Source organism: Coenobita brevimanus, chromosome 87, assembly GCF_032717465.1.
Source record: "Coenobita brevimanus isolate Jiangsu-jjx chromosome 87, ASM3271746v2, whole genome shotgun sequence".
NCBI classification, from domain to species: Eukaryota; Metazoa; Arthropoda; class Malacostraca; order Decapoda; family Coenobitidae; genus Coenobita; species Coenobita brevimanus.
The window spans coordinates 539388-560328 of record NC_137040.1 but is presented as its reverse complement, the minus strand read 5'-3'; the positions used below and the strand labels follow the sequence as shown (position 1 = coordinate 560328).

General features: G+C 43.9%; 1 protein-coding gene across 1 annotated transcript in view; it reads right to left on the bottom strand.

Annotated features, from left to right (window-relative positions):
- LOC145411015 (uncharacterized) overlaps positions 1-20941 on the bottom strand; it is a 61208-nt gene that overhangs the window by 10417 nt on the left and 29850 nt on the right. Inside the window, exon 2 of the mRNA XM_080281078.1 lies at positions 592-640. Within this exon, the coding sequence (XP_080137204.1) occupies positions 592-640 (49 nt within the window). The remainder of the gene's footprint in view (positions 1-591; positions 641-20941) is intronic.

The window sequence follows — 20941 nt, the reverse complement described above, 5'->3', positions numbered from 1 at the left end:
AGATGAGAGAGAGAGAGAGAGAGAGAGAGAGAGAGAGAGAGAGAGAGAGAGAGAGAGAGAGAGAGAGAGAGAGAGAGACAGACAGACAGACAGACAGAGTACACCTGGTTTCCTTACAAGATTTCAGTTCCTTCTCCAGACAGTCTCAAGAAGGTGAGGAATCATTAAGGCGTCTTTCACCTTAATTTGGCCGTGATTTTCGTCCTTTTGCTTATTTCCCCAAGCTGAACGGCTGCACATCCTTGCTCTAGCTCTTCTTCGTGACTAGTATATTCAAGTGTTAACCAAAATTAGTTTTAAATCATTTTAATAGCACTTCTTCGTGATATTACAGTGTTAAGGAAGGCTGAAGCTCTAAATTCTTTCACTCCAAGAAGTCCACGAAACTGAATAAGGAATTAGTGCCCAAGAGGTGGCAAGAGAAGGTTAAAGTTTTCTCCAAGAACAAGAAACTAAGCACGCGTCACTCTCATATACCTTGCGTCTCAGGTAAACACTCCCTCACTATATATTTTCCAGGTAAAGAAAAAAATAGTACCCAAGTGGTGGCAAAAAAGGTTAGGTGGGCAGGAGTGGCCGAACTGGACTCACCTGGGTAGGATGCCTCGTGGTGCGTGTTGATGCGGGCTGGCGCTGAGTCCTGAGGGGAAAGAGAGAGACGAGGGTTAGATAGATAGATAGATAGATAGATGGATAGATAGATAGACAGATAGATGGAGAGACTGATAGATAGATAGATGGATGGATAGATATATAGACAGGTTAGAGATAAATGGATGGATAGACAGATATAGATAGAGGATAGACAGAAAGATAGATAGTGGATGATAGGGTAGGGGAGGAAGAGAGAGAGAGAGAGAGAGAGAGAGAGAGAGAGAGAGAGGCAAGCATGTCAGAATACAAGGAATATCAATAAATGTGACGCACAATAAAAGTCAACAGGAAGAGAGAGAAAGAGGGAGAGAAAAAGACGAGAGGGAGAGAACGATGTGATAAAGAGAGAGAAAAGTGACACAGATGGTGGCACAGAACCCCTACACACTGCCATCACACACACACACACACACACACACACACACACACCTTCACATACGTACTGGCATAAAATTATAGGGATATATACGTCTAGTTACACACACACACACACACACACACACACACACACACACACACACACACACCTTCCTGTTTCTGTAGGGAAGTTATCTGGGACTCGGAAATGCCTAAATGGAAGGGAACGGAGTACGGTGTGTGTGTGAGAGAGAGAGAGAGAGAGACAGACAGACAGAGAGAGAGAGAATGTGTGTGTGTGTGTGTGTGTGTGTGTGTGTGTGTGTGTGTGTGTGTGTGTACATTCATCCACTATATCGCCTACATGTGCGTGTGGCTGGGTGCATGTGTACATACCTGTCTTATTGCATGTGCGTGTACGTATCTCGTGTTCATAGTCCAATTTGCTGGAGTGTGTGTGTGTGTGTGTGTGTGTGTGTGTGTGTGTGTGTGTGTGTGTGTGTGTGTGTGTGTGTGCTGGAACCCCTAACACCTTATACCTCATCATAGCCTCACCTCACAACATCGCCTCACCTCATCCCTAATCTCCCCTCACCTCACAACACCGCCTCACTCCCATTCAGGCCTCCCCTTCCCCTCACCCCTCTACTCTCTCTCCCCTCACACACTCAGCTCTCTATCCTTCTCCCCGTCTCCCCCACTCAGCTCCCCACCCTTCACTCTCTCTCCCCTCACTCTACCCGACTCTCAATCCCTCCTCCCCCTCCCTCACCCCTCACACCACTCAGCTCCCTATCCTTCTCCCCTCATCCTCCTCTCTCCTCCCCATCCCTTTCTCTCTCCCCTCCCCCTTACCCTTTCTCTCGCCTCCTTCCCATCCTCTTCTTCCTTCTTCCCTTCCCTCTTCTCTCCCTCCCTCCCCCCTCCTGCCAATCCCTCACCCCACATCACGCCCACACTCTGAAATATCATGTAAATTTTTGAAGCCTTCCTTCCCCCTCCCCCTTCCAAGATTTTTACCCCATTTGCCACACCCTGTTGTTTTTGTTACACCCTGTTATTCTTGTTGCATCCTGGTCTTTCTGTTACACCCTCTTGTTTTTGTTACACCCTGTTATTTCGTTGGACCTCTTGTTATATTCTTACTCATTTTGGTAATCATTTTTTGTTCACCCTGTCGTCCATTTGTTATACCTTGTCATTCACTTGCCACACCCTGTCCTTCATTTTGCTACACCCTGTCATTCACTAAGTTCCAATCATTCATTTTGTTACACGCTGTCATTCATTTTTTTTATTATCTTTGTCATTAATTTTGAAGTTTTTTTTTTTTTAAAGTGATGCTGGTTGTATGTACGTTCATAAGCTAGCGCACACACAGACACACACATACCTCATTAAAACATTTCCACCCATACATAAGCCTCTCTCTCCCCCCCCTCTCTCTCTCTCTCTCTCTCTCTCTCTCTCTCTCTCTCTCTCTAAAAATAGGCCCTCCTAATTCGTACTTCGCCAGCGTGGGCAAAGGTCAGTCCCGGGCGTCACTCTCCCTCCCAGAGCCCTGTCGTGTATTAAAAGGGATTAAACAGGTCTGGAAAAGGGATCTGAACCTCCATCGCCATTTTTTCTTTTAACCTCTTCAGTACGAGGACGGATTTTGTGTTAATTGGCGATTTATGTTGAAATTAAAGGAGACAGGTAGGTAGGTAGATAGGTAAGTAGGTAGGAAGGTAGGTAGGTAGGAAGGTAGGTAGGTAGGTAGGTAGGAAGGAAGGTAGGTAGGTAGGTAGGTAGGAAGGTAGGTAGGTAGGTAGGTAGGTAGGAAGGTAGGTAGGTAGGTAGGTAGGAAGGTAGGCAGATAGAAAGATTGATGAGCTGATAGAAAAATAGATAGAAAGATGGACACAGATCGATAAAACAGAAAAGTATCAATACATACCGATAAACAGATAGATAGATAGATGGAGAGAGAGAGAGAGAGAGAGAGAGAGAGAGAGAGAGAGAGAGAGAGAGAGAGAGAGAGAGGAAAAGGGAATTACTGGTACCGGTGTAGCTGAAGGAAAGGAGGAGAGTGTGCAGTCCCTGGAGGAGGAGGAGGAGGAGGAGGAGAACGAGAGGAGAGATGGAAAGGATGAAGGATGGGAACAAAAAATGGAAGAAAAGTAGGAAAGGAAGAAAGATGGAGAAGGAAGGAGGAGGATAAGGGAAGAAGACAGAAGGGAGGAGGAGGACGAGTGGGAGGAAGGAAGAGGGAAGTAAGGGAAGGCAGGAGGAGGGGAAGGAAGGAAGAGAAGCCATGAAACAGGGAAAGGGGGAAGATGGAAGAAGGGAGGAAGAAAGAGGAGAAACGAGCCAAGTGGAGGAGGGAGAAGTAGGAGGAAGGCTGGAAGGGGGAGAAGGAGGGAAAGAAGACAGAATGAAGAAAGAGTTGAGTGAGAAAAGGAGGCGAAGGAAAGAGGAAAGAAAAAGGAAGAAAGACGGGGAAAACAAGGCGAAGAAAGCAAGAAAAAGGCAGAAGAGATGCAGAGAAGACAGACGAAGAGAGGAAGGCAAGAGGAAGACCGTAAGATATGCAAAATTCTGATAAAGATGAAAAAACGACATAGAATAACCCCCCCCCTGAAATCCCACGTGGCACCGGCTTTCACGGCCTCAAAGAAAATGGGAATCAGGTACTGCAGAATATGGACGTTGTGAGATATTACGTCCCCCCCCCTCTCTCTCACTTTCACTCTCTCCCTCTCTCACTTTCTCTCTCTCTCTCTCATCCATTCCTCATATCTTCCTCATATTTCTGTCTCCTTCCCTCCCAAATATTTCTCTCTCCTTCCTTTTATTCCTCATATTTCTCTTTCCCTTCCTCCCTCCCTCCCTCCTTCCTTCTTATCTCCCTCCCTCCCTCCATCACACAGAAATCTCCAGGGAGCCCGTACTCTCTCTCCCTTCCTCCAGATATTCCTAATCTCTCTCTCTCTCTCTCTCTCTCTCTCTCTTAGTATTCCTTCGCAATATTCCGCACTCCAGCCTGACAAATCTTCTCGCCACTCTGTCTATCGATGGTGGTGGATGTGGTGGTGATGGTAGCAGCTGTGGTGGTAGGTGTGGAAGTAATGATGGCATGTGTGGTTAGTAGTAGTAGTAGTAGTAGCAGTAGTAGTAGTAGTAGTAGTAGTAGTGGTGGTGGTGGCAGACAGTAAAACGTTATTATTATTATTATTAGTAGTAGTAGTAGTAGTAGTAGAAGTAGTATTATAGGCGACTCAGCGCAGTGGTGGTCGGCGTATAACGTAGCCTGACATTTAAGACACTAAGTATATCCCGACTCTGCTAAAAATACAACCAAGTTTCTATCAGTATTCTCAGCTTTTCAAAAAATAAAAATAAAAAAAAATAAAATGGTGTAGTCTATCTCTTCGCACGAAAATAGATCGAAAGTTACAATTCTAACTCCTAACCTTACCAAATTTCGGTCTAAAAACCCTTATTCATATATTATTGCCATATTTTTGGTCATTAAACAGGCCAAATTTCGTCGATGAACCGTTATTTTTCCGTTTAAAATGATGCCCCCTTCTCCTCATCAGAATTTCATTTTAATAACGGTATATTTTCACTTTCCTCCTTTATCCAAAACTCTTAATACTTTATCCTAACACACTTCGTCCAAAAAAAACGCAATTTTTCAACACATTTCGACAAACCTGGGCGAGAAAACTGAACAAAACCGGTATCAAAGCGACCGCCGCGAAAAATAAACCTGCCAGCCGTGACGTCACACCACGACAACGCCCCTGATTGGTCGACGCGCAGCCAATGGGAGGAAAGGATCACGTAAACACGAAAGAAATGATCCACTCCCAATCCTAGCTCAGTTAATTTATTTATTTCTTGCACAAAGAAAGAGATGACTGAGGTTCTGTACTCTCGTTTCTGTCTTCTAAAATATTTGACTGCTGATATAAACAGATATTCATATTCTGGCCAAACTTGACTAAAAAAATAAATTAATAATAAAAAAATAAGTCTGACAATCCTCCACCCCCTGAACTGGACAAAGGTGGGGTGGGTGGGAAAGGTTGCTGGGTGAGAGGGTGGGAAAGGTTGCTGGCTGAGTGGGTGGGAAGGGTTGCAAGATGAGTGGGTGGAAAGGCTTGGAGGATGAGTGGGTGGGAAAGCTGCTGGGTGAGTGGGTGGGAAGAATTGCTGGCTGAGTGGGTGGGATGGGTTACTAGGTGGGTGGGAAAATAGGTTCATGGTGGGAATAGATCCGTCGGTAATGTATCTCAGGGGAAATGTGGCCAAAGAGGAGCATAGGTTTAGGAGGAGTGGCCATCCAGGGTCCCGGGCAACACCGGTATGTACGATTATAGGATTTTTTAACTGGGCAACGCCGGCTACCCCTATTAATAAGTAAAATAAATAGATCTTAAGTCAGGAGAGGGTATTCGATCGCAGAGAGAGAGAGAGAGAGAGAGAGAGAGAGAGCGCCAATCAGCATCCCTCCCTCACCTCGCCCGATTAAATTCTTGGTCCGTCTCAGCCTCTCCCTCAGCTGACATTTGGGTGCTGCTGCTGCTGCTGATGCTGACGTCACGCTGCTGATTCGACCCGCCCAGATCAAATATTGAGTCGCTTATTGGACGGACAGCACGCAAAGGGATCGAATTCTCCTGGGCTTCAAAGGCTCCGTGAGACCTTTACGTGAGCGACTTATTTTTGCGTATTACGTCTACATATTCTACTTATTTCGTCTACATTCTTTACCTTCATGCTCGTGACACTTTTACCTGTCCGATTTACTTTCTCATATTACATTACATATTCTCTTGTGGTATTTATTTTGTATATTTTTCTTACCCTTGCTCGTGACACCTTTACCTTGGCGATCTATTCTGCGTATATCCACAAATTCTCTTGCGCGTTATTTATTCCGTAAGTTATCTTAATCTTCTTGCTCGTGACACCTTTAGCTTAGCGATTTATTTTTGCACATTTTGTCTACTCATTCTCTTCTGTTATTTTGTACATTTTCCTTAACTTCCTTGAGACGGCGCCTTCACGTAGTGGTACTGTTTATGGCGAGGCGGTGGATCTGCCCGGGAATACTAACTTCAGTCCCCTCCCTATCCCCCGAAAGGATGAGGGTGGACGGCGATAGAAGGAATGACGTCAGTATTGGTACAGTGGACTGGGGTAATGTCAGAGCAGAGGGATGTGATGTCAATGCAGAGGGATGTGATGTCAGAGCAGAGAGATGTGATGTCAGAGCAGAGGGGTGATGCCAGAGCAGAGGGATGTGATGTCAGAGCAGAGGGATGTGATATCAGAGCAGAAGGATGTGACGTCAGAGCAGAGATGTGACGTCAGAGCAGAGGGTGTGATGTCAGAGCAGAGATGTGATGTCAGAGCAGAGGGTGTGACGTCAAAACAGAGGGGTGTGATGTCAGAGCAGAGAGTGTGATGTCTGAGCAGGGATGTGATGTCAGAGCAGAGGATGTGATGTCAGAGCAGAGGGTGTGACGTCAGAACAGAGGGGTGTGATGTCAGAACAAAAGGGTGTGATGTCAGAGCAGAGGGTGTGATGTCAGAACAGAGGGTGTGATGTCAGAGCAGAGGGGTGTGATGTCAGAGCAGGGATGTGATGTCAGAGCAGAGGGGATGATGTCAGAGCAGGGATGTGATGTCAGAGCAGAGGGAATGATGTCAGAGCAGAGACGTGATGTCAGAGCAAGATGTGATGTCAGAGCAGGGTGTGATGTCAGAGCAGAGGGTGTGATGTCAGAGAAGAGGGGGTGGTGTCAGTGCAGCTAAATATACCCGACTGATGGAGCGTATACTGTAAAGATCAAGAGTGACATCACGGTGCTGGCAGGGGGAACTGAGGTGATGTCAGAGCTAAACATACCTCAGTGACACATCGCCGCCTTCCCCTGCAAAATACACCTTGGCTACGAACGAAGATGACCGTCACTTTGTGGAAACTTAGTCCAGCGTATTTCGTAAAAAGACGTTCGATCGTGTTGGATATCGTAACTACTACTATTACTAACACTACTGCTGCTATTACTACTACTACTATCACCACCACCACCACCACTACTACTACTACTATCACCATCATCATTATTATTAACATTTTAAAGTTCCACATACACGACATCGCGCCCTCAAGGATAAATTAAGTCGACCCCGAAACGATCCTCCAGCACAGGTGAGAGGAGGCAATCGAAAGAGAGAGAGAGAGAGAGAGAGAGAGAGAGAGAGAGAGAGAAGAAAAAAATAGCATCATCATAAATTTCTCGGCCGCCAAAATGAAAAATATATATGGTAACAAACAATTTCCATTCCACATAAAATATTTGGCCAATTAGGATACGCCGAGTTCATTATCCTGAAAACTGAGGGGGGTGGGGTAGGCCTGGTCCTGAATATCTGAGGGGGGGGGTCCTGAAAATCTGGGTGTAGGGTTGGCAAGGCACCGTCCGCTTGTTTGGGTTCGACACAGACTTCAGATTAAAATATATATAAAACGTGAGTATTTTCATCTTCTGTGCCATCATATACGCACACATACATATAAAACGCACACATGTACAGATACACACACTCACAAACGCACATCCACAGCAAGAACACTAAATATTAAACTGGAATCGAGTCAACCAAGGATTAGGACACAGGCTGACTGAAGACGAAACGATGCCAGTTTTAGGCCAAGTTAATGTAAAAGGAACACAGACAAGCTAAACACACACACACACACACACACACACACACACACACACACACACACACACACACACAAATAGACACACAGATTTGACGTCTTCCATCTCGACTCTGTTTGCACACTTGAAAAACGAAAAAAACAAAAAAACATGCAGGACGTGTGTGTGTGTGTGTGTGTGTGTGTGTGTGTGTGTGTGTGTGTGTGTGCTAATCAACACGGACAATGCAGTATGGACAAACAGGAAAAAAAAAATGCGTTGAGGAAAGAGAACTGATTACGAGAGAGAGAGAGAGAGAGAGAGAGAGAGAGAGAGAGAGAGAGACTTCCCTTTAAATGGTCTAAAGATAATCAACCCTTCAGTACGATGACGTCTTAACCGTAGCTTGTTACTTGGAGACGAATTAACTTAAGATGTATGGTATGAATTGAGGAGGTCTGTTAAGGAATTCATTAGGTGAAGGATATCTCTGAATGGGCTCGTCTGAAGATAGCAATAATAATAATAATAATAACAATAATAATAATAATAATAATAATAATAGTAATGCTAGTGATGATGATGATGATGCTAATAATAATAATAATAATAAAAATAATAATAGTAATAATAATAATAATAATAATAATAATAATAATAATAATAATAACAACAACAATAGTCATTAGAGTGAAGCCATTAGAAACAACTAAAATAATATCAGGCCAAAACATAAAATAACTCACAGCTGAATATAAAAAAATGCCTTTGACAATAGCCCATCATCATCATCATCACCACCACCACCACCACCTGACCGCATACACATAAATATTGTTGTTTTATTCGCCAAAATAAACAAATAAATAAATGAAGATCAGCGATGGATCTAGGACTCTCTCTCTCTCTCTCGCTCTCTCTCTCTCTCTCTCTCAGCCGTCCTCGCATTCCAAAATTATTAATGATTTTTTTTAAATCTTGTTTATTGAGGATTATCAAAGATCTGTTTTTTTCTCGTTATTTTTTTGTCATTGGTTCCGTCTCAGTTTTTTTTTTTTTGAAAGAGAGAGACGGGGGAGATGAAGGTGGAAGCAGAGGAGGAAATGTGATGGAGGGAAAACAGGGGATGAAGGAGAAAGAGGGAGGAAATGAGAGTGAGAGAGACCGACAGACATACAGACAGATAGATAGACAGATAGATGGAAAAGACAGATAAACAGGTGAAGAGGGTAAACTGCTGAACTAGTGGTGATACGTGAATATAGATATGGGTCGACACACAGACATACAAAGGCTAATAGATATAGATAGATGGAAAATGATATTAATACATAGACAGACAGATAGATAACAGATAGATAGATAGACAGATAGACAGACAGACAAACCAGATGCAAGAAGTTAGGTGATGCAATAAAAACTATTCTTTCTCGTGTATTCTGCCTCCCACATAACTTCCTCTCAATCATCATCTAATCATCATCATCATCACCATCACCACCACCAACATCGCCACCACCACCACCATCACCACCACCACCACCACCACCACCATCACCACCACCACCACCACCACCACCACCACCACCACCACCATCATCATCATCATCATCATCACACTCAACTATCTTTCTCCCCTCTTCTGATTCTCTTTCTCCTACACCTCTCCCTGTTCTTCTTTTTCACCTGTCATATATCATCACCTTCTCCCCCCTCTCCCTCCCTCTCTCTCTCTCTGTCCATTCAATCATCGTTTTCTCTCCCTTCCTCCTTCCAAACTCAGTATCTCTCTTCCTCTTCTCTTTCTCTCATTCTAGACTATTCCTCCCTCTCTCTCTCTCTCTCTCTCATTCTGTAGGCTATGTTTACCTCCATCTCTCCCTTCCCCCCCCTCTCTCTCTATCTGTGTGTGTGTGTGTGTGTGTGTGTGTGTGTGTGTGTGTGTGTGTGTGTGTGTGTGTGTGTGTGTGTGTGTGTGTGTCCCCATCTCTCCCTTCCCCTTCCCCCTCCCCCCTCTCTCTCTCTCTCTCTCTTTCTCCAGGACTCCATCTGTGTCAGAAAAACTCACTAATTAATATCTTTTTGACCCAAAGGTTTCCTCACAATGGACGCAGGTGTGTGTACGTTGATTACACACACACACACACACACACACACACACACACACACACACACACTATCTTTAGCTGTCTCTCTCCATCTTCTATCTCTATCTATCTGTCTTTCTCCACCTTGTATCTATCTACTTATCTATCTAATCCTCATCATCATTAATTCTTCACTCCCTCTTGCTCTCTAATTCTGTATATCTTTCTGTCTTACATTTCTTCATAATTTCTCTCGCTTTTATTTAACCTATGTTCTCTTTCTCTCTCTCTCTCTCTATCTATCTATCTATCATCATCATCATCATTTCAATACACACTCGCCAAAAGAAGTCTGTCAGTCCCAGGTTTAATGTATCTGCATATCAGCGAAATTTCTCCACGTGACTGTCTCCACACACACACACACACGCACACACACACACACACACACACACACACACACACACACACACAGCCAATCGTCATCATCATCGTGCTTCTCCTCCTCCCTACTTCCTCCTCCTCCTCTTCCTCACCACAACCACAACCAACCTAATTCGCTTCCACCTACCTACATGGAGTGCTGTAGTGAGGTGAAGGTCTTGTGAAGCCGGTGAATGATGAAGCAGGAGTGAATGAACAAGATTTAGACTCAGTGGATGAAGAAGGGCCAGGAATGAAAGGCAAACGAGGACACGGGAGCAAATGGGTTAGCCAGAGGGAATTTTTTTGAGGTATCTGCGATGGTGTGACGATGGAGAGGTGCTGCCGGGTGATTACAGTCGCGAAATGGAGGTCGTAATATGGTAAGTCTGAATCTAATTTTACTAGAGATAACAGTGCAATCTGAGACTCAGGCGTAAGACTGGAGAGTTGTTTTGATTAGTAACCAAGGAGACTCATTCGTACCTCATAACAAAGATCCCTAACCCCTTTCGGCTCAGTTGATGGCCAAGTGTAGTCAAACTGGTGGGTTATTTTGACTAGTAACCAAGGAGACTCATTGCGTACCTCATAACAAAGATCCCTAACCCCTTTCGGCTCAGTTGAGGGCCAAGTGTAGTCATACTGGAGGGTTGATTTGACTACTCCTTTCACCTTAACTTGGCCCAGATTCTCGTCCTTTGAGTATACTTCGCGTAGCTCAGTGACAGAAGAAGATAATGCTAAGGCTCTACATCCCTCCCACTGCTCTTCTTCGTGACTAGCATCATATTCTAGGGTCGATCTATTGTTACGACTCTCTCTCTCTCTCTCTCTTTCCCTACCACCACCGATTGGATTGGTTCTTTGTGTCTGTCTGTGCGTTGATTAAAATACACGTGCTTTTTCATCCACATAAACTTTTTCCCTATGTTTTTTCAACAGATTTTTTCAACTTTCCTGACCGGCACGCTTGAGTGACGTGTGAAAGGGTCTAGGCCGTTGATTGATAGTTCGCATATTTCTATTATTTTTCTTTTTCTTTATATATGGATTTTAATGTAAATATAACTTTAGGTGGGGAAAAGAGGAATGATGATGATGATGATGATGATGATGATGATGATGATGATGGTGGTGGTAGTGGTACTATTAATGATTCTCTCTCTCTCTCTTTATATATTTTGTCTTCTTGTGTCTCCCTTGCTCATCACAACTGTCACTTTTCTCACCTCCCTTCCTCCTGACATCCTTCCTCCCACTTTCATCCACTCCCTTCCTCCTCCTCCATTCTCCCTTTCTCTCACTTTCCCTCTCTCCCTCCCTCCCCCCACCTCCTTCTTCTTCCCTCTTCCTCCCCCTCCTCACATGTCATCTCTCCCTTGTTCTCGGTGCTCCCTCCCCTCCCCTCACCCACCCTTCCCCTCCTGTCACCACTTCTTTCTCACCTTCCTTCCCTCCCCCCTCCCCTTCCTCCCTCCCCTCTCGTCACCACTTTCTTTCTCACCTTCCTTCCCTCCCCCCTCCTCTCCCCTCTCCCTCCCTGTCATCTTTCCTTTACATTCACGCTCCCTCTTACTTCCTCTCTCTCTCTCTCTCTCTCTCTACCTGAACCTGCCTGTTAATTAGCCAAAGAAAAAATATACGTGGATGGTGACATAGTTGACAGGTGAGAGAGAGAGAGAGAGAGAGAGAGAGAGAGAGAGAGAGAGAGAGAGAGAGAGAGAGAGAGAGAGAGAGAGAGAGAGAGAGAATTATGTATCTATCTATCTACGGTATCTATATCCCTCTATTTATATCTACTACTTATTAGTATTTATCCATGCGTCCTTCCTTCCATCCATCCATCCATCCATCTCTTCTTTTTTAAACATGTCTACCTACCTATTCATCCATCCATCTGTCTATCTATCTATCTATTCATTCATTCATCTATCTCTCTCCATCCATCCATCCACCTCTCTCTGTATTTTCATTTATCTATCTATCAATCAATCTATCTATCTATCTACCTATCCATCCATTCAACCATCCACTCATTCATCCATCTATTTGTTTATTTATTCGTTCATCCACCCATCTGTCCATCTATCTATCCATCCATCCACTCATTCATCCATCTATCCATCCATTCATTCATCCATCTATCCATCCATCCATTCATTCATCCATCTATTTATTCATTCATCCATTCATGCGTCTACTTTCTATCTCTAAAAATCCATCCATGCAAATCAATATCCATCCATCCACCCATCCATCCACCTATCTAACCATCCACCCATCTATCCATCCACCTATCTATCCATCCACCCATCCATCTATCCACCTATCTAACCATCCACCCATCTATCCATCCACCTATCTATCCATCCACCCATCCATCTATCCACCTATCTATCCATCCACCCATCCATCCACCTATCTATCCATCCACCCATCCATCTATCCACCTATCTATCCATCCACCCATCCATCTATCCACCTATCTATCCATCCACCCATCCATCTATCCACCTATCTATCCATCCACCCATCCATCCGTCCGTTTTCTATACCTCTGAGAATCGAGAGGCGACACAAGCCCAAACTTAACTATATTCCTTTCATTTTCTTCCTCTGTTATTTATTGATTTTTCTTCCTGTGTTATTTTTTTTCAGTGTCTTCCTCCCTTTATTTTTTTTCTTTTTCTTCCTGTTATTTTTCTTCATTTTCTTCCTGTTATTTTTTCATTTTCTTCCTGTTATTTTTTCATTTTCTTCCTGTTATTTTTTCCTGTTATTTTTTCTTTCTTTTTTCCTGTTTTTTCTTTTTCTTTCTATGTTGTTTTTCTTTTTTTTTTCTTCCTATGTTATTTTTGTCAAGAGAAATTTCCAATATTCATGGGAAGGGAATCAGTTTTCGGGCCATGGATTGCCGTGTGTACTGGCTGTCTTTGTTTTCTCACTCTCTCTCACTTTCACTTTTAGTCCTCTCTCTCTCTCTCTCTCTCTTTTCACTCTCTCTCTCTCTCTTTTCACTCTCTCTCTCTCTCTCTCTCTCTCTCTCTCTCTCATTAAATTTCACTCCAGTACTAAAGGAACGACAATTATTCTGTAGTACTTTCAATTCTCTCTCTCTCTCTCTCTCTCTCTCTCTCTCTCTCATAATTATTTCAGTCGAAAAAATATATATATAAAAAGTTCTTTCACTTTAGCTTGGCCCAGAATATCGTCACGTAGCTCAGTGGCAGAAAAAGACAATGCTACGGCTCTACATCCTCTCCACAGCACTTCTTCGTGACTAGCATCATATTCCAGTGTTAGCCTATTGCTACAAGTGGGCATTTAAGATGGGGAAATTTTAGGCCAAGTCAGAGTGAACAGACTATAGTAACATCAGGCCAGAGTGTCCAAATTATTCAGTATGGACGGTTCGGTATGTGTGCCCAAGAGGTAACATGTAAGGGTGTGTTGGAGAACTGATGGGCGTAAGGGAAAGGGAGGTTAGTGTATGTCTGAAGTCAAATAAAAAGACAGATAGATAGACAGATAGACAGACAGACAACTAGACACATAGACAGATATAGATAGACACATAGATACAGATAGACTGCCAATTAAATAGACAGAATAAACAGATCGACAGGTAGACTGATAGACACAACAGGTAGGATAAATAGACAAGCAGTTTGCAAGATAGACAGATACTGAGAGACAGACAGACAGACAGAGAGGTTGACAGAGACATGCAGACAAGACAGATAGATAGACATAGACAGACAGGCAGACGGATACGCAGAGAGACAGACAGACAGACAGCTAGGCAGAGAGACAGACAAACAGATAGGTAGACAGAGACAGACAGACAAACAGATAGGCAGACAGAGACAGACAGACAAGTAAAGACATAAATAGGCAAACAGACAGGTAGAGACAGACAGACAGATAGCATCACCACCTGCCCTTTCTATCAGCCGCAGGGACTATTTAAGGAGCCACTGAAAATAGCCCAGACCATCTCTACATGTACCTTATTCAATTATTCACCTCCAACTCCCCCCCCCCTTTCTCTTTCTCTCTCTGTCCTTCCTTCCTCTCCATTTCCACACACCCCCTTCCCTTCCACTCTACCTCCCTCCCTACCTCATTCTACCAATCCTTTCCTCCTCTCCCTCTTTCCTTCCGTCTCTCCTACATTCTCTCTCTGCCTACCTCCCTGCCTGCTTCTCTGCCTACCTCCTTGTCTGCCTCCCTATTTTTGGACAGTTTCTGAAAATACTGTCATCAGGAATATCTACTACGTTATTTCATCTCTTCCTGCTTCCCTTTCTGCTTGCCTACTTCCCTCCATGCCTTCTCCCTTCCTTCCCTCATCCCTTCCCTGCCTTCCTCCTTCCCTCATCCCTTCCTTGCCTTCCTCTTCCTCCCTCTCCTCCCTGCCTTCCTCCTAGTCACATCACAAAAACTCCCTCGATGCTATCACCACCCTCACTCTCACATCATCAAGGTCACGAGATACCTGTGTCAATGAACGCTCTATCTTACATTACTTTTACACGCAATCTATGTCCACCATTAGGCAGTCACAGGTCGACTGAGATAGTTCATGATATTCAAGTCTGGGAATACACACAGCAACACAGCATCCACCTTTGGCTTAAAGATGAGTGTAGGGAAACTTATGAGGTGAGAAAGTTCAGAAGATTTAAGCCCGGAAATATACAGTACATAGCACACAGCAACCACTTTTGGTTTAAAAATGACTATAGAGAAATTTATGAGGCGAGAGAGGTCAAAAGATTCACAGCAAGACAGCATCCACCTTTGACTTAAAAATGAGTACAGGGAAAGTTATGAGGACTTCTGAAGTTTGGAAATATGGGAACAAGACACTGTTGTGGATGAAATATACAGACAGCACCCACCTTTGGCTCTCAGATGAGTGTAGGGAAATCAATATAACTTAGTAAGGGGTTTAGAAAGGATATTTTTGTATGCTTGATTTAACGCTTCAAACCAAACCTAGACACAGCAACCACCTTTGGCTTAGAGATGAGTATAGAGAGAGTATGAGTACACAAAATATGGGTTCTAAGATGGACGCCAATGTACCCTCTATCTTAGCACACTTTTACGTACGATTTATTTCGACCTTTTGGGAGAACTATATCGATTCGTACGCAAACACAGACCGTCGTCGTTAAAAAATCATGAGTGGGTCCAAAGACATTAAAACCCACTCCCATCATCCCATCTCTCTCTCTCTCTCTCTCTCTCTCTCTCTCTCACGGGAGTCAAGTGGTTAAGTACGTCTAAGATCAGCCTCGTTTTTTTTCTCTCGTCCCTCCTAAATAAAATTGCCTGTGTGTGTGTGTGTGTGTGTGTGTGTGTGTGTGTGTGTGTGTGTGTGTGTGTGTGTGTGTGTGTGTGTGTGTGTGTGTGTGTGTGTGAGAGAGAGAGAGAGAGAGAGACTTGTTTTTCCTCCCTCTCCCTCATCCCTAAAACCTGTCTTATCCCCCAATCTCATTCTAGTTCAAGCCTGCTCTCTCTCTCTCTCTCTCTCTCTCTCTCTCTCTCTCTCTCATACCTTATCACTTTCTCTTGTGTCCGTGCATGTCTCTTCCAGTCAATGTGTGTGTGTGTGTGTGTGTGTGTGTGTGTGTGTGTGTGTGTGTGTGTGTGTGTGTGTGTGTGTGTGTGTGAATGTTTTTTTGTCTTCCTTATTAATGACTTATTTTTGGTGTCATTATTTATTATATTTACTCCACAAAAATAACTTAAGAATTTTCAAGACTAAGGCAAGAATTATACCAAGAACTATAATATTCTTATAATTATTCTTAGACGCACTGTAGTAGAGGAATTATAGAACGAGGATTATTTTAAGGATTATATTGAAAGACTGGCCATACAGGAATGATTTTTTTTTTTCTCAATAAAGAAGAATTATATCTGTGTTTATCCTTTCAAAGAGCAGATTACGAAGGGTCTGATCCTGTATGGGGAATTGTGAATGGACTTGATACTGCGTTTGTTGGTTTAAGTACTTCACAAGAGGACTACTGGTGTGTGTGTGTGTGTGTGTGTGTGTGTGTGTGTGTGTGTGTGTCTCTCTCTCTCTCTCTCACACAAACACACATCACACACACACACACAATATCCCGTGAGATCATTAACGTATGCAGATGCCGCGTCTGTTTGTCTGTCTGAACGTACAGTAAGCCTTCAGAATTTACCACGCACCTCTGCACCATAACAACCCCTTCAGAACGAGGATATGTATGTCTGTCAATGCTGGCACGTGGTTCAAATCAGGTCACATCCTTATCAGTTGGCAAGATAACAGGTCAGTTCGAAAGATGTGGGTTTATCAGTAGTATCATCTCCAAACACCTTTACGTGTGGAAATGAGACTTGGTGGTGGTGGTGGTGATGATGATGATAATGATGATGATAATGGTGGTGATGACGATAGTGATGATGATGATGTAACCCCATGCTAATGTCAAACGTGAACCCAGTGGACTGCAGGCTGAGGTTATCCTCCTCCTGCAGTCCGCCATCCTCCTCTCAGTGGATTGGGTGACGAAGCTATCAGATGTCAGGTAATTGGCCATTGGTAGGATAATACAGGTGATGAATGACAGGTAGGGCCAATCTGACGCGCCTAGGGGGAGATTGGGATTGGGAGTGTGTGTGTGTGTGTGTGTGTGTGTGTGTGTGTGTGTGTGTGTGTGTGTGTGTGTGTGTGAGAGAGAGAATACGAACCACCACCAAGAGAAAGAACAACACCTAGGGAAAAAATCACACACACACACACACACACACACACACACACACACACACACACACACACACAGAAACAAAGCACTTTTTAAAATTACGTACCTGGACAAATTTACCTGTGCGGGGTGCCAGGTGAGGTAATCAGCTAATGACAGGTAAATAAGGTAAATAGATTCCGCTGTTATCAGACCGGAAATGACCTGGATTTGTCGCAGTGTTAACGTACAATTAACTTTTCTATTTCTCTCTCTCTCTCTCTCTCTCTCTCTCTCTCTCTCTCTCTCCATTTTCTTTTTTCGTTCGTTCTTTTTGTCTCTCCACCTTTGTTTCTTCTTCTTTTCTGGTACGGTAAGATTTTGGAAGCTTGAATGATAAGCACATTTCCTAACTTACCTGACTACCACACACACACATTACCATTCTCTACCACACAGTCTCTACCACATACAACCAAACTATTTCTACCACACCCTACCACAAACTTCTGCTACCAAAGTCTCTCTAACACTCTCACTGCCACACACTACCACATACAACCACACGTCCCTCTACCATATTCCATCCCTCTACCATATTCCACCGCACTTCACTAAACTCCCTCCCTCTCTCTCTCTCTCTCTCTCTCTCTCTCTCTCTCTCTCTCTCTCTCTCTCTCTCTCTCTCTCTCTCTCTCTCTCCCTCTCTCAAAACATACATTAAATCCTAAACCTCGCTCGCAATTTCGACTCGGTAATCGGCGCATAACCCAATCTCATTCCGACACCCATCTCGTCACCCTAATAATAATAATAATAATAATAATAATAATAATAATGATAATAATAATAATAATAATAATAACAATAACAATAATAACCCCCCTAAGTTCTAATGGTTAATGAGGCTACGTTAATGGTCATCTCATCAGCTAATGGGTAGTTTATGACGTCACTAATGATAATGATGTAATTAGAGGTGTGTGTTTTCATATTGTCTGCATAATTAAACGGGTGTAATGGAGAGGGACGCCTTCACGTGGTGGCACCGATATAACACCAGGCGGCTCCACTGCCTGGTAATACAAATGTCCCTCAGCTCCTTCCCTATCCCCCGACAGGAGGCTGGTGGACTGCATGATGAGGGAAAACCTAGCCTGCAGTCCACTGCGTTCACAATGATATTAACCAACAACAACAATAACAACAAAAAGTGGACGAAGTCGATTGCGTGGATGAAGTGTTCTGTCTGTCTGTCTGTCTGTCTCTCTCCATCTACTCTACCTATTTCTCCATCTGTCTATCTATCCATGTATCTACCTATCCATCTCACCGAAACAGTATCATCCTCACCCACAACAGACGCAATTTCGGTACTCTGTTATTATTCTGCCATGACGGGGTGCGAATGTGTCTTTGATGATAAATGAGTTATCTGCGCCCGTACCGCGATAAATTGGTTATTTTGTGGCCTTACTGACGGAGAGAGTTACTTGAGAAGAGCACGTGGAGTTACATGGAGAAACAGGCTGGCAAATGAGGAAGTGACGGAGCGTTGTGGTGTGGATGTGGATGTGATAGAATGCGTTAGGAAAAATACATTAAAGTGGTCTGGCCACGTGGAGAGGATGATGAGTGAGAGACTAACTAGGAGAGTGAGGAGCATGTGGAGCTACATGGAGAGACAGGCTAACATATGAGGAATTGAAGGAGCGTTGTGGTGTGGATGTGGAGGTGACAGAAAGCGTTAGGAGAAATACATTAAGGTGGTTTGGCCATGTAAAGAAATGAAGAGTGAGAGACTAACTAGGGGGGTGTATGTGAGTGAGGTGCGGAGGGGGGGGGAAGAGGAAAGGGGAGACCGAGGATGAAATGGAGAGATGAAGTAGAGAGGTATATGAGAGCGGGGGGGAGGGTGTAAGCTGGAGGGAGGGCAACGAAAAGGCAGACGACAAGGCGACATGGAAGCGAACTGTCTGTGGCCACCCCTTATGAGATTAAGGAGTCTGGCTACAGATAAACAGAAAGACAGATAGATTGACGGACAGAGAGACAGACAGATAAATAGATGGACAGGCACAAAGATAGACAGAAAATTGTCTATGTTGTTTGATGGAGACGAATGTGATCTGGTTCCCGGTAGCTTGTCGAAAACTCCAACTATCCACTCACTCAATTTAGTGCTGTTTCAGGTGGCCCTACAGTGGGTGACAATCCAATGGTTTCTGCAACTCAGGGAAACCTTTCACTACGCTGGGTGGTAGCCATGTAACCAAATGACGCCTGGTGGTCTAGGGGCTTACGGTGCTCCAACCAGATGGGGGGGGGTGAATTTAAATTTGAGGAATATTTAGGGTCTAATGCTCATATAATGCCACTTAGGGAAGAGCGAGGCTGGTCACTCACCTAAAATAATGGGTGACAGACATACTACTATGTTTTATTATCTTATAATTCAGTACGAGGACGCAATTTTATATATTCCTCCACCTCCACCTCCTCATCATCACTTTTTACAATCATCATAATCATCAGTTCAGGTCCCTGTGTGAGTGTGTGTGTGTGTGTGTGTGTGTGTGTGTGTGTGTGTGTGTGAGTAAAGCCTGCTTATGTATGCGAAGTCAGGGCCCTTAGTTGACCCAGCCCCCCCTCCCCCCTTGTACCCCCTCCCCCCCACCTCCGCCAATCCGTCCCTCTGGTTCGCACCGGGACTCTCTCTCTCTCTCTCTCTCTCTCTCCTACACACACACACACACACACACACACACACACACAAAGGCGGGACTCATTACCCAGCAGACGTAATACCAGGTGTAAAAATTACCTGAATGCAATTGGCCTCTATTATACCTTCTCTGATTACCTGTTAATTGATTTACCTGGTATGTTCCTGTGTGAATAATGATAGCTCTGTACAATGGTGGCTTTACTACTACTACTAGGCTATTACTACTACTACTAATAATAATCATCATCATCATCATCATCATCATTATCATCAAATTTCAGCTTTCCACAAATAAATGAAGTTGATATATATGTATGACTATGTATGTATGTATGTATGTATGGTAAGCATCTATCTATCTATCTAGCGTTTAATTTATCTATCAAAAAGGCAAGATGATGATGATGATGATGATGCACGTAAACTACTGTACTGTTTGTCTGTCTGTCTGTCCCTACCTCTATATCCATCTATCTATCTACCCACCTGTCTATCTATCCATCTACCTATCTATCTATCAACCTGTTCATACATCTATCTATTAATCTGTCTGTCCATCCACGTATCTATCTCCCTAACTGTCCATCTATCTATCTATCAATCAGTCTATCTATCTACCCAAAATCAGGTGTGACAGCTTTTCAATTCTTCTCAATCTCCGCCAATCTGTTGCAATCTACCCCAATCATTCGCTCTCTCTCTCCCTCTCTCTCTCTCTCTCAATTTCCCTTATACTTCCTTTCTTCTCTCCCCATTTTCTCTCCTTCCATTATCTTTCTCTCCCTCTCTCCTCTTCTCTCTCCCGACGTTGTCTTTCCTCCGTTCTTTCCTCTCATATTTTTCCTTCCCTTCCCTCCCCTTTCTCTCACTCTACTATTTTCTCTCCAACCTTTCCTCCGTTTTCCTCCTCCTCCTCCCTTGTCTCCAGGCCTCTCCCATACTCTTCCTTTTTTCCCCCTCCACATTTTTTTCTCCTCTCTCTCTCTCTCTCTCTCTCTCTCTCTCTCCCTAGATGTGGAGGAGTTGTGCAGCTGGAGGGCCGGTGGGGGAGAGGGGTCAACAGAGGTCAGTAATCAAATAAAGACGCCTGATGACCTCGTATCTTATCTCTCACCATCCCCCTGACCTGACCTGACCTGACCTTTTCCTTTATCACCTTACACTGTCACTACTTCCTCTACCACCACTACCATCGCTGCCACCACTACCACTACCATCTCATCTATTACCACCTCGACTACA